The 14,873-nt window shown below is 35.2% G+C and overlaps 1 protein-coding gene across 2 annotated transcripts in view; it reads left to right on the forward strand.

The window, feature by feature from the left end:
* The window catches only part of KPNA3 (karyopherin subunit alpha 3), a 92,867-nt gene that overhangs the window by 32,835 nt on the left and 45,159 nt on the right, over window positions 1–14,873 (forward strand). For both annotated transcript variants that reach the window (XM_025478384.3, XM_049099374.1), the window contains exon 2: window positions 14,170–14,214. In XM_025478384.3, the coding sequence (XP_025334169.1) occupies window positions 14,170–14,214 (45 nt within the window). The remainder of the gene's footprint in view (window positions 1–14,169; window positions 14,215–14,873) is intronic.

The raw sequence follows: 14,873 nt of genomic DNA on the forward strand, positions 1-14,873 counted from the left end.
ATAAAATTGGAGCTAAACATGAGTAGTAATAGTAACTTATCATTAAATATGCAGTGTTAAAATTTCCCCAGTTGTGTTTTACATGTTTGAATTTGTTTGGATTAGTATCCAAATAAAGTCCCCTTATTGTGAGTGGTTGATATGTCTCTTAAATCTTTTAATCTGTAGGCTCCTACTATGTTTCCCCAATCACCCCTCCCACCTTTTTTGCTTTGTTGCCTCTTGTTAGAGAAATGGAATTATTCTGTATTTGGCTGTTTGTAGCGCAGTGTTTAGTATATCTTTCTGTCCTCTATTATTTCCTGTAAATTGGTTGTTAGATATAAAGGTTCAGTAGGGTTTGTTTATTTATTTGCCAAGACTGATTTATAGATGGCATTATATATACTTTTTAAAAAAACATTTTGTTGAGATAAAATTCACATGCATTTTCACATAGCACACAATTAGTGTGTACTCAATGGGGTTTTTAGTATATTCATAGAGTTGCATAACTGTCACCACAGTAAATTTTAGAATATTTTCATCACCACAAAGAGAAAGATTGGGTGCCTCGATGGCTCAGTCAGTTGTCTGCCTTTGGCTCAGGTCATGATCTCAGGGTCTTGCTCCCTCCCCCCCCCCAATTCTTGCTCTCTCTCCCAAATGAATAAATAAAATCTTTAGAAAGAAGAAGAAGAAGAAGAAATGTTATGTCCTTCAGCAGTCATTCCCCATTTCCCTATCCTCCCCAAAGAATCCCCTCGCCCAGACCTAAGCAACAATGAATTTACTTTCTGTCTCCATAGATTTGCCTGTTCAGGGCCATTCATATAAATTGAACCATAGAGCAGGTGATCTTTTGTGACTGGCTTCTTGTACTTAGCATAATGTTTTCTAAGTTCTTGCATGTTCTCAGTATGTGTCAGTATTTCCTTCCTTTCTATTGCTGAAATGTGTACCATTATATGGATATATCACATTGTATTTATCCATTCATCCATTGATGAAGGTTTAGATTGTTTATACTTTTTGGCTATTATGGATAGCATTGCAGTGAACATTCATGTGTACGTTTTTGTGTGGACATATATTTTCCTTTCTCTTGGGTATTTACCTAGGAGTAGAATTGCTATCAGATGGTGTTTTGATGTTTAACCTTATGAGGAACTGCCAAACTCAACCAAAGCGGCTATGCCATTTTACAGTCTCACCGGCAGTGAATGAGAGTTCCAGTTTCTCCATATCCTCACCAGTACTTACCTGTCTTTTTAAAATTTTATCCATCCTAGTGAGTGTCTCATTGTAATTTTGATTTGCATTTCTCTGATGGCTAATTTTTTTTTTAATTTTTATTTATTTATGATAGTCACACACACAGAGAGAGAGAGAGGCACAGAGACATAGGCAGAGGGAGAAGCAGGCTCCATGCACCGGGAGCCCGACGTGGGATTCGATCCTGGGTCTCCAGGATCGTGCCCTGGGCCAAAGGCAGGCGCTAAACCACTGCGCCACCCAGGGATCCCCTGATGGCTAATTTTATTGAGCATCTTTTTATGTGCTTATTGACCATTTGTTTATCATCTTTGGGGAGCTGTCTATTCAGATCCTTCTTTGCCCATTTTAAAAATTGTGTTATCTTCTTATTGAATCAAGGGCTCCTTTATATACCCTAGATTAAAGTCCCTTATCAGGTATGTGATTTACAAATCTTTTCTCCCATGGTATTATATATTTCTATTAGGTGATACATAATGTCTGGTTATCTCTGTGATACCATCAAGCCTTGATAATCATTGCCTGGATCTGTTAATTTATTAACTATTGTGAATTGGTGGTATTTGAATTCTTTTGTTCCTTCTTTATTAGGATGCTAGTTTGAAGTTAATGTTCTTTCAGCACATTGAAGGTATCATTGCACCACCTTTGGTTTCCATTGCTTTTCAGAAGTCAGTTTTGTCATATATTCCTTAACGTGGATGCCCAGTTGGTGGCAGTCTTAAAGCGTATCAGCACCAGTACCCTTTAGGTTTTGTTTTGTTTTTTTGCTTTTTGGGCTTTTGTTTGTTTTGTCCCAGAGCTATAGTTTTCTAGCTCTCTCACCTCTTGAAAAAGCAATTTTGTATCCTTATATAGTCTGTATCTTCTTCTCCCCAAATAAAATGTATATATTTGCTTCAGTTGGTATACTTAGAAAAAAGGAATTCCTAGCCTCCAGAACAGTATATAAATACCCAGATTACAGGGGATTTTTAAAAGAACAGGTTTACTGAGGTATTATTTGTCATATAATTCACTCATTGTTAGTGTAAAGTTTGATTTTTAGTAAACTTTTACAATTGTGTAACCATCTCAATCCAGTTTTAGAACACTTCCACCACCCCAAATCCTGTCCTTTACTGAAATTATTTATTTATTATTATGGATATTAACAACTTGGAGTTGACATAGCTTTTTTTTTCTGTTATTTAAGATTTTATTTTTTTTTTTTTTTTTTTTTTTTTTTTTTAAAGATTTTATATATTTATTTTTTTTTTTTTAATATTTATTTATTTATTTATTTATGATAGGCACACAGTGAGAGAGAGAGAGGCAGAGACACAGGCAGAGGGAGAAGCAGGCTCCATGCACCGGGAGCCCGACGTGGGATTCGATCCCGGGTCTCCAGGATCGCGCCCTGGGCCAAAGGCAGGCGCCAAACCGCTGCGCCACCCAGGGATCCCAAGATTTTATTTTTAATAATCTCCACACCCAACATGGGGCTCAAACTCACAACCCCAAGATTAAGAGCCACATGCTCCACAGAGCGATCCAAACTTTTCATAACTCTAGAACCACCTGAAATTGCATGTCAACATGTTCTACAAGGCCTGTTTTGAAAAAGCAAAATTTCAGTAAAATGAAAATTATAAATTACAGTCAAAACCATTGAGTGTATCTTGTTAAAGTGATTCTGAAATTGTTCCTATTACTGCAAAGCTTTAGGAAAGAAAAATATGGGGATGTGCTGTTTAAAAAATAAAAATTAAATTAAAAATTAATTAAACATTTTTAAAACTTATAATTTCATAATAAAGTTACAGACCTGGGGATCCCTGGGTGGCTCAGCAGTTTAGCGCCTGCCTTTGGCCCGGGAGTCCCGGGATCAAGTCCCAACAGTTGGGCTCCCTGCATGGAGCCTGCTTCTCCCTCCTCCTGTGTCTCTATCTCTGTCTCTGTCTCTGTCTCTCTGTCTCTCTCATAAATAAATAAAAATAAATCTTTAAAAAAAATAAAGTTATAGACCTGTAAAATATAACCATTTATAAGGTCCATTAGCAGTGAATAAAATCAATAGAAAAATTTTTTTAAGTCTGTTTTCAGACTTTGTGTTTTTAAAGATAATCTCTTTTCTCTGGCTATTTTTTGGATTTCTTTTTTCTTTTCTTTTTGTTTTTCCCTTTTGTGTCCTGCAGTTTTACTGTGATTTCTTTTTATTTTCCCTTTTAGAGTTTATTTGGCTCCTTAAATCTGTGGTTCAGTGTTTTTCATTAATTCTGGAAAGTTCTCAGCCAGTATCTCTTCAAATATTGCTTCTGTACAATGCTTCTGATGTCTTTGTAGAACCCAAATAAACAGTTTTGTAACTTTTTACTCTGTCCTCTGTTTCTTACCCTTTCTTCTGTAATTATAAAATTTATGCTTTTTATATTTCATAATTGTTTCTTACCAACTTTACAGTTAACAGGATCTCTGTTAAACTCTATCAAATCTACTTATAAAATTCATCTATTGAGATCTTAATTTTAGTTATAGTACTATATTTCAACAATTATTTTTCATATTTCAAAAATATTTGGTTCTTTTTTCAGATATCCATCTTTCTCTTTTCTTTTCTTTTTTCTTTTCTTTTCTTTTCTCTTCTTTTCTTTTCTTTTCTTTTCTTTTCTTTTCTTTTCTTTTCTTTTCTTCCTTCCTTTCTTTCCTTTCTTTCCTTTCTTTCTCTCTCCCTCACCCACCCACCCAACGTGGGGCTCAAACTCAAAACTCCAAGGTCAAGAGTCACATGCTCTACTGACTGACTGACTCAGCCAAGTGCCCCCAAATCTGATAATTTCTTCTGGCTTGCTGATAATTTTAATTTCATTTTTCTATTTCTTGAATATTTGCTGATATTTATATTTTATAATTTAAGTTTAGTATTCTAATTTACTTTAGTAAACTAATTCTAAGTTTAGTATTCTGTATTCTTAGTTGTCTCCACTCTGTGGTTTTGACTCTCTTTATAGTGGTTTATTTTCTTGTATATTTGGTGAATTTTCCTTAATCCTGAGAACTTAATGGAACTGCTTTTTAGCAGAAGGGGTTTGCATCTATTGAGGAACAGTCCATTTTGGCCATTTTGAGCATTCTGACTAAATGAGAAGTTTAGTTTTCTAACCTTGCATTAGAGTCTGAACTTAATTTCTGTTCCCAATGTGAAATAGATTATTAACCTCATACTTTCCCTTTCATATATTTACTTTTGATAACTTCCCCTGTAGGTTGAACTTTACTGGCTTCTCTGTCCCCTTATTACTTACATGAGTTTAGCAATGCATTTAGAAAGTATTTTTTCTGTTCTGGCTAGGACCCAGTTTAATGAAACAGAAGACTTCTCAAAAGTATGAGGTCTTCCAGAAGTGACATATTTTATTAGGAAAGATGTATGTATGCTATTTAAAATAAATAACAGGGATCCCTGGGTGGCGCAGCGGTTTGGTGCCTGCCTTTGGCCCAGGGCACGATCCTGGAGACCCAGGATCGAATCCCACGTCGGGCTCCTGGTGCATGGAGCCTGCTTCTCTATCCTGTGTCTCTGCCTCTCTCTCTCTCTCTCTCTCTCTCTCTGACTATCATAAAAAAAAAAAAATAACATTACCACATTTCTCTTTCTCTCACACACACCCGCCTCACCCTAAAAGTAACTCCTTTAAAACTATCAAAGTATCCATCGTTCAAATTTCCAATTACGTCAAGTGTTATATTTATATATTTTTGAACAATTTGTTTGGATCAATATCTGGATAAAGGTCTGTAGGCTTACTGTGACTGAGTGAATTTGAAGTCTTTTTAATCTTTTTTTAAAAATTCGATTAGCCAACATATAGTAGTACATCATTAGTTTCAGATGTCGAGTTCAGTTGTTCATCAGTTGCATATAATACCCAGTGCTTATCACATCATGTGCCCTCCTTAATGCCCATCATTCAGTTATCCCATTCCCCCCCCCACCCCACCCCCAGCATCCTGTTTGTTTCCTGTGGTTAAGAGTCTCATGGTTTTTCTTAATCTGTAATCTTTTAACTTAAGGTGGTTTTTTTCCTTTTATAATTAGTCATTTAACATGTTTATCTGTCCTCTGTATTTCCTATAAATTGATAGTTGAATCTGGAGGCTTTATCAGATTCAGATTATTTGGGGCAGAGGGGACAAGGGTGCATCATATATGATGGTTTCCTCCTCCATCAGGATGGCACATAGTGTCTGATTGTCTCTCTCTGTCATGCTGACAGCCATTGAGGAACATTGCCTAAATTTATTACTTACTAGGAGTTGTAAATGGTGATATTCTAGTTCTGCCCTTCCTTCTTTATTAGCTGGAATACTATTTTAAACAGAAACTTCCTCTCATTTAATAACTGGTTAGGTTACCCTCATGATAAAATTTGTTTAGGTTAGGGCAGGATGAGTACTTGATTCTATTTATGTTTTCAGAACAGTGAGGTGGATGATCAATCCAATAATGACCAATCTTTTTTTTCATATTCTGAATTCATGAATTGAACCATATGTATGTTTCAGTTCATTGCGGGGTTTCTTTTAAAGATTTCGTTTATTTTGTTATTTGAGAGAGAGAGAGTTGGGGGGAGGAACAGAGGAGTAGGGACAAGCAGACTCCATGTGGAGCTTGGAGCCTGACAAGGGGTTCTATCTGATGACTCAAGCCAAAATTAAGAGTCAGACTCTCAATTGACTGAGCCACCCAGGTGCCCCCATTATAGTTATTATTTTTATTGATCCTCAGATTGACCATCCTTGACCAATTGGACCCCCTTCAAGGTGGCTTCTGAGTGTTTTTGACAGATACTGGAATTTTAAGTGGACAGATCTAGGAATATTTTTAAAAAGATGTATTCTGGATAAAGAAGATGTGGTTTATGTATACAATGGAATATTACTCAGCTATTAGAAATGACAAATACCCACCATTTGCTTCAACCTGGATGGAACTGGAGGGTATTATGCTGAGTGAAGTCAGTCAGTCGGAGAAGGACAAACATATGTTCTCATTCATTTGGGGAATATAAATAATAGTGAAAGGGAATATAAGGGAAGGGAGAAGAAATGTGTGGGAAATATCAGAAAGGGAGACAGAACGTAAAGACTGCTAACTCTGGGAAACGAACTAGGGGTGGTAGAAGGGGAGGAGGGCGGGGGGTGGGAGTGAATGGGTGACGGCACTGGGGGTTATTCTGTATGTTAGTAAATTGAACACCAATAAAAAATAAATTTAAAAAAATAAAAAATAAAAAAAAATAAAAAGATGTATTCTGCATATATTGAATTTCCAATTCAAATTCAGGACAATAGGTAAGGTTTTCCTAAACAACTTCTGTTGTGTATCTCTATATCCTTTGTCCCAGGTTGAAATTCCTTGTTTTCTTTGATACCAGGGATGGTAGAATTAGAATATCGCATTATTTTATTTCCTTTACTCCAAATACATACACAATAGTGTCAGAATAATAATCTCAATACTAGAACCAGTAATAGGATTACTGAAAATAGGGTAGAGTTTTCTTTGTATTTACCTTGTCTTTAGGGTTGACTGGGAACGTACAAATTACTACGTTGAGAAGTTATTTGGGATAGTGTGACTGTGTCACCAAATGAATATACATTTACGTTAATTAATTTTTAAAATTCTTTTACAAATTGCTTTCCTTTTTAAGTTTAATTTTGTTATACACGTATATAATTCATTTTCATATAGTTTTGAAGTCAAAGGGTGCCTAGTTCCCTTCAGTTCTTTACCCTATTTCCTCCCTGTTCCTGTATATTTTTCTGTGTAATCTGTTTTATTTACTATATTTTAGTTTATTTTTGGTATTTTGGAAGGTTTGTATACTTGTTACAGTGGTTAACTTTATTTAGTCTCCCCTTTTTTAGTTATTATTATCTATTGATTCCCTTTTGTGTGCATTATTGAAATTGGTTGTGACCTCTTCCCCTTCAGCATCTCATGTGAAGTATATCCTTTTTAAAAAAAGTTTTAAAGAATTGACCATTGTTTTGAGATATAGATGGATATGTAGTTGTAAAACATAATACAGAGAGATCCTATATACCCTGTACCCAGTTTCCCCTAGTGGGAACATCTTACAAAACTATAGTAAAATACTGATATTAATACAATGAAAATATAAAACATTTCTGTCACCTTAAGGATCTCACATGTTGCCAGTTCATAGCCATGCTTCCTCCCTTCCGCCCCTGCCTCTCCTCAACCCCTGGCAACCACTGATCTCTTCTCTATTTCTGTAATTTTGTTATTTCAAGAAAGTTATATAAATGGAATCATATGGTATCTAACCTTTTGAGAATAGCCTTTTTCTCTTAGCATAAGTCCCTGGAGATTCATCCAAGTTGTTGCACGTCTGAATAGTTGGTTCCTTTTTACTGTTGGGTAATATTCCGTGGTGTGTGTGTGTGTAGTTTGGCTGAATTGTGAAGGATACCTGCGGTGTTTCCAGGTCTGGGTTTTTATGAATAATACTCCCTTAAACATTTGTGTACAGATTTCTTGTGAACATAAGTTTTCATTTCTCTGGGATAAATGTCTAGAAGTACAGTTGCTGAGTATTATAGTATTTACATGTTTTGTTTTTTAAGAAACTGTTGTCCTAATGGCTGTACCATTTTACAATCTCATTAGCAATGTATGACTTTCTGCACATCCTTGCAAACATTTGGTGTTGTCACATTTATTTTAGCTGTTCTGATAAATGTGTAGTTTTTATTTGTGGTTTTAATTTGCATTTCCCTAATGGCTAATAATATTGAAAATCTTTTCTTGTGCTTATTTTGCCATCTGTATATCTGTCCTCTTTGATGAAATGTCACTTCATTTCTTTTGCCTATTTTCCAGTTTAATTGATTGTCCGTTGTGGTTTGAGAGTTTTCTATGTATTCTAGATAGTGGTTTGCAGATTTTTTTTTTTTTTTTCAGTCTCTAGCTTGTCTTTCATCCCCTTCACATGGGGGCTTTCTCAGAGCAACATTTTTTAATTTTGATGAAGTCCAATTTACCAATTATTTCTTTAATGCATCATGCTTTTTTAAAAAAAAAGATTTTATTTATTCATGAGAGACACACAGAGAGAGGCAGAGACACAGGCAGAAGGAGAAGCAGGCTCCCTGTGGGGAGCCTGAGGCGGAACTCGATCCCAGGACCCCAGGATCACACCCTGAGCTGAAGGCAGATGCTCAACCACTGAGCCACCCAGGTGCCCCATCCATCATGCTTTTAAGGTCAAATTTATTAACCTTTGCCTAGCTCCAGAGCCCAGAGATTTTTTTTTCTGAATGCTTTATAGTTTTACACTTAAACGTGATCCATTTTATATTAATCCCTGTGTAACATTTGAGACTTAAGTTGAGATCCATACATTGTGTCTAGCAATGTCTACCTGTTCTGGCACCATTTGTTGAAAAGTCCATCTTTATTGAATTGCTTTTACCCTTTGTCAGAAATCAATTTGAGCATATTTGTATAGCTGTATTTTTTTTTATTCTGTTCCTCTGATCCACCAGTATAACACAGTGTTTATTATTATCTATGTGTTCTTGAAATTGGATAGACTGGTCCCTCCCACTTTATTCTTCTTTTTCAAAATTGTTTTAGTTCTTCTAATTACTTTCCTTTTCTATATAAATTTTAGAATATTTTCTGTATTTACAAAGAATATTGCTGGGATTTTGAGAGGAATTGTTTTAAACCTGTATATTATTGTGGGAAGAAGTGACATTTACTGTGTTGAGTTTACCAATCCATGAACACAGTATGTCTCTCCATTTTTTTAGATCTTTGAATTCTTTCTTCAGTGTTGTGTAGTTTTCAGTATGTATGTCCTATACATGTATTGTTAGGCTCATACATAAGTACTTTTTTGAAAGATTATAAATGATAATGGATGTATTTTAATATTGGTGCTCATGTATTCATTGCTAGTATAGAGACATAAAATTGATTTTTGTATTTTTATGGTGTATCTTGTGACTTTGTTGAATTGACTTATTAGATTTACCTAATCACTGGATTTTTTTCCTAATGGCATTTTTCTTTCTTTTGGAAATCCATTCATTTTCCTAATATATCTTGATATTGTTTTCTCTCAGTTAATGTCCCAGGCATCGGTATACTCGTCCAGTATTTCATTTAAAGGTTTCTAGTTTTTAGTATTTGCTTTATTCCATTGCTTTCCTTTTCTTCTTTGAGGACTCCTTATTATATGTATGTAAGATCTTTGGTTAACTTTGTCACTTTCTTTTTTTTTTTTTTTTTACTTTGTCACTTTCATTCTAATATTTTCACCTTTATTTATTCCTCACTCTCTCCCTTCCTTCTTCTTTCCTTCCTTTTTAAGCAATCTCTACACCCATTGTGAGGCCTGAACTTAAAACCCTGAGATCTAGAGTCACATGCCCTACTGACTGAACCAAACAGTTGTTTCTCACCTTCATTTCTTTTGACTAAAAATTTATTTGCACATTCTTTACCTCTTAAGCATTATTTATTATATATTGAATTTCATGACTATTCTTGATTAGATTTCCTTTCTGAAATGATTTTTTTCTTTTACTTCAAATCTTTTCGTGATTTCTACCACCTGATTTCTAAGTTTTTCTAATTCTGATTTAGAATGTTACTTCATATTTTGGTGAATATAATTTTCATTTGTTTTGTGGGTATGGCTCTTTGGTGGCAAGCTTTTAGTATCAACATTCTACTCCTTATTTTCCCATTTCTTATGGCATGGAATTTAATCTCACTCCTTTTCTGTTGTTCATGTATAATAGGTTTTCTTGAACTTTTTGGAGCAAGGGATTGGTCAGGATAGCTTTCCTAGCTTTACTACTGTATATCCCCTTCTTCTGTTGACTTTTACAAAATGATAAGAAGTATTTAGCTTCCCGTGTTCTGAGATAAGGCTCTGTTTCATTAACCTAACTTTTGTCTGGACCCTCCTTTTCTTTGCCTCATTGTGCCTGTCTTGCTCAATTGGAATAATTCTTCCAGAAGTCCTTTTCAGTGTAGGGCTTTGCCTAGGAAGGGAGACTTCAGTCCTTAGTTTTTAAGTCTAGAGCCTTATCTGTGTGTGTGTGTGTGTGTGTGTGTGTGTGTGTGTGTGTGTGTGATAGAGAGGGGGTGGGGGAGAGGGAGAGAAAGAGAGGAGATTGTAGGAAATTAAAAACTTTATTGAGAAGTTTTTATTCAAGAGAAATATAACACAAGTTAGGAGGCTGTTGTAGTGATCCAGGTGAGGTGATGGTGGCTTAGTCTAGGATAATAGCAGTGGAGCTAGAATGTTTGAATCCTATTTTTGGTGACTTGTTGGATGTCAAAGAGTGAGAGATTGAGCAGACATGGATGATCTCCCAAGATTGGAGTTCTTACAACTGTTTAGATGGTGGTGCTTTTTCCTCATGTTGGGAATATTCATGGAAGAGTAGTTTTTTGGGGGGAAAGGTTTTTTTTGTGAGGGGAGGAGTCAAAGGAGGAGAGGGACCAGCTATTAAGATATTTGTAAGCATGTGGAATGTGAGGCCTTGGAACAATCTATCCTCTACCCCCAAACACACATATAGACGTTTCATTTCTTCAGGGAGCTTTTTCCTGACTCTAACCATGTCTCCTTCCAGTGCTGAACTTTATTTACTTTCCTATCTTAACATTTAACACATCTGTATTACTGCTTATTACTAACGTGTTTTTCACTAGACCAACTGTTAGCAAACTTTCTCTTAAAAGGACAGATGGTAAATATTTTAGGTTTGGGGAGCCAAGAGACAAAAATAAGGATATTATATGGATACTTAATATCCTTTATAGTATAACCACTTAAAAGTGTAAAAACCATTCCTGATCGGCCCTACAAAAAAACAGCTGAAAAGATTTGGGCCGCAGGCTGCGGTTTGCTGACTATTGTTGTACTAGGCTGTAAATTCTATATTTGTCTTCCAGTTACCAGCATATTACCTGGTGCATTTTAGATGAATTCAGTAAATTTTTGTTGAGTGAGTGAAGATAGTATTTACAGATTTGGAGCTCAGGCAAGAGGGCTGATGAATTAAAGATAGATATTTGAGAGTGGTCATCAAACAGTAATTGAAAACATGAGAGTAAATGAGATCACTTGGGAAGAATGTTAGGGAGGAGAAGGCCCAAGATGGAGCCTTTTTCTGTAGCTCAAACAGAACTGAATGAGCCCTGACAGTGGTACTTGTATTGCATACATAGTAGTCAGTACCTGCTGGTGACAGACCCAAGCCCTGTGCTATTTTACATGCATCCGGTTCTTTTGGATGAATAGGAGGCCTTTAACTATTAGAAATAGGTGAGGTAATAGAGATTTTTTTTCTTAGAAGTTTTATTATCGTGAGTTATGTTATAATAAAAGAGGCTTTAGAATTCTGCCCCTTATACAAGTATGTGTCCTCAAGCAGTTGCCACCTTGCAGTAGAACTTCAGCTGTAAGCATTTACCATAAAGAACTGGTGAGGATTAGGTGACAAAATCTTCCAAGAAAGGGTGGGATATAGGATCAAAGGGAGGCCTAGACTCAAAAACTTCTCTTAAGACAGACTCTGGTCCTTGCCAGATTCTTAAACTGGAAACAGATAAGAATCAAGGCACACACATGCACAATATTCGCATATAGTCTATATATATATATATATATATAATCTTGAATAGTTCCATTTCAACAATAAAAAGTTATTTCCAACGTCTCTTATACTAGTTAACAAACTATTATCTAAATTCAGATGTATTCAAAGCACTTACTTAACTGGGAGCTAGCTTCTGATACGGGTGCTTCAAATGCTGACACCTACTTTGAAGTATGGATTCCTAAGTTAGGGAACTTCACAAGTTGACTCACCACTCCTATTGATCCTGAAGTATTTTAATGTGAATTACAGTGTAGCATTGACTTGATTATATTTTGTAAGGGATATGTTGCCTGAATCTTTTTTGTTGTGTGCCAGTCATCTTACTAACACTTCATAAACAATTAAATGGAGTAGTTATTGCAGTGAAAATATCGTTTCTTCTCAGTTCTAGTAACAGTTGGATTAGATATTGATATAGGCATATTTTAACTGTGGTGCAATTCTGAGTGAATCAAGTGATTCAAGACAGTTTAGAGTTATCAAATTAGTATTGGTATTTGAAAATTGCTCAACATTTATTACCATTCTATATGATGAATTTATACATGAAATGGTCTGTGTATTAATAATATTAAAGTCAAGGGATGCCTGGGTGGCCCACTGGTTGAGCATCTGCCTTCAACTCAGACATGATTCCAGGATTCCGAGATCAAGTCTTACATTGGGCTCCCTGTGAGGAGCCTGCTTCTCCCTCTGCCTGTGTCTCTGCCTCTTTCTCTGTGTCTCTCATGAATAAATAAATAAAATCTTTAAAAAAAAAAAAGGATTAAAGTCAAAATACAGAAATATAAATTAGATTCAAGGCTGTCATTCTACTGTTGAACCGTAATGGTGATAATAGTTTTATTGGAGCATCATTTCTTCACATTAAATGAATACTACTATTTTGTTTGGCAGTTTTATGTTTTATATATATTTAAGCTTAATTTTATATCTAGATTAATATTTCAGTATATTTAACAAACTTTTTGATTTGATTTTTATGGGATTTTTTCCCTAAAAAGAGTTAATTTATCACTCCAATTTAAGAAGATTTGACAGAGAAACCATAACAAAAGAATTATTAAATAAAATAGTAGCATACTGAATGTGGCAATATATTAAAATGTATCATGACCATATAATCTTTATGGAACCAGTATTCCAAAAATGTAAGGATTTTACCATACTTATACATGCAGCAAGATAATCCATCGTATCAGTACATCAAGGGGAGAAGGGATATCTAATCATTTCAGTCATTCCTGATAAGACCATGCCTAATAGAGCCTCTCAGTAAACTTAGGACACTTTGCCTTTTGATACAAAATATTTATCCCAAATTTATTTTCCCTTATCATGTGGTTTTGAGACCATGACAATGAATTATTTACTTTTTTAAAAATATGAATCATGGGCAGCCTGGGTGGCTCAGCGGTTTAAGCGCCCAGGGCGTGATCCTGGAGTCCCGGGATCAAGTCCCATGTCGGGCTCCTTGCATGGAGCCTGCTTCTCCCTCCCTCTCTCTCTCTGTGTGAATAAATAAAATCTTTTAAAAAATAAAATAAAATAAAATAAAATAAAATAATAAGAATCACTTGAGGTAGATTTCACTGGTTGCAAACATTAAAACCAACTCTGGCGGACTTAAGCAAAACCAATTCCAAATTTATTAGAAGAATATGGGTAGTTCATAGAATAAGTAGGGACACCTGAGAACTGGGACTAGTGCAACTCCAGGATGTAGGTATTACTTATTGTCTTGTCCAAATATTTCCTTTGGAAATTAATGTGCTACCCTTCTTTTTTTTTTTTTTTTTTTCCTTTCCACTTAGCTCAAGGTTCAGAGCTGGGGCGAGAGAGTTCTGGTGGCATGGTGTTAGTTTCATGCCCTATTCAAAACTAGGAGAGAGTAAGATACTTCAATAGGCAGCTCAATCAAGGCAGCCCACAGCAGAGGGTATATAATTCCCCAAAGAAATCTGGGTGCAGTTAGAAGAGGGGAATGGATTCTAGGGAATCAAGCTCCATCTCCCACTCTCCACAAAATTAACCAACAGCTTAGCTTTTCAACCTCCCATGGTTCATTTGAAGTCTAAAACTGACCAATTGCTTAATCCTTAACAATGAATTACTTCTAAAAAAAATGTTAAATATTAAATGCCTCAGACCTTAATTTATCTACTAGCAGTATCAATATTCAGGTACTTATGTATTCTTTATTTTTCCTTTTAGACAATGCGACGACACCGGAATGAAGTGACAGTTGAACTGCGGAAGGTAAGGGTGGTTGCATGTAATAGAAAGTAAAACTAGGAGGTTTTTCTGATTTTAAAATTCTGTATAACATGAATAATGAAAATACTTTGGCAAATTAGTGGTCATCCCTAAACCATACAGCATAAAAATACATCATTAAATAGTTTATGATGGTGTATACTTCTGATAGCTTTCATTTACTGAGGTACTTACTATGTGCTGTGTGAAGTACTCTAGTGCCAGCATTGAAATTCTCACAGCTGATGAAATTAGATACTCTTCTGGTTTGGTTTGGTTTGGTTTGTCTCAATATGCTCTTTCTTTGGGCTGTGTGCTAGACAGGATTCCTCCACGTTCTTCATGTAGAAGTTACACATACTTGTTAAAGATGCTTTAGAAAAATAAAGTTGAATGACCTTATGTCTTACCAATTAAATGAAACTGCCATTAAGATTAATTGTGTTTTCTTCTGTTTTTTTTTTTTTCTGAGGACTTTAGAGTAGTTAACATTCATGAAATTGTGTGCTCATGCAAACACATTTTATTTGAAGCAAGTATTTTAATTGCCAGTCAAGAAAATACACATAACTATTCTCTATATTACATGTACATTTAAAAAAGATCTTGAAATTTATTTCCAAATTTTTGTGTTCATCTTAGATTAGAGCCTTTTCTTGATC

The sequence above is a fragment of the Canis lupus genome, chromosome 22 (assembly GCF_003254725.2).
Source record: "Canis lupus dingo isolate Sandy chromosome 22, ASM325472v2, whole genome shotgun sequence".
In the NCBI taxonomy this organism is placed as follows: Eukaryota; Metazoa; Chordata; class Mammalia; order Carnivora; family Canidae; genus Canis; species Canis lupus.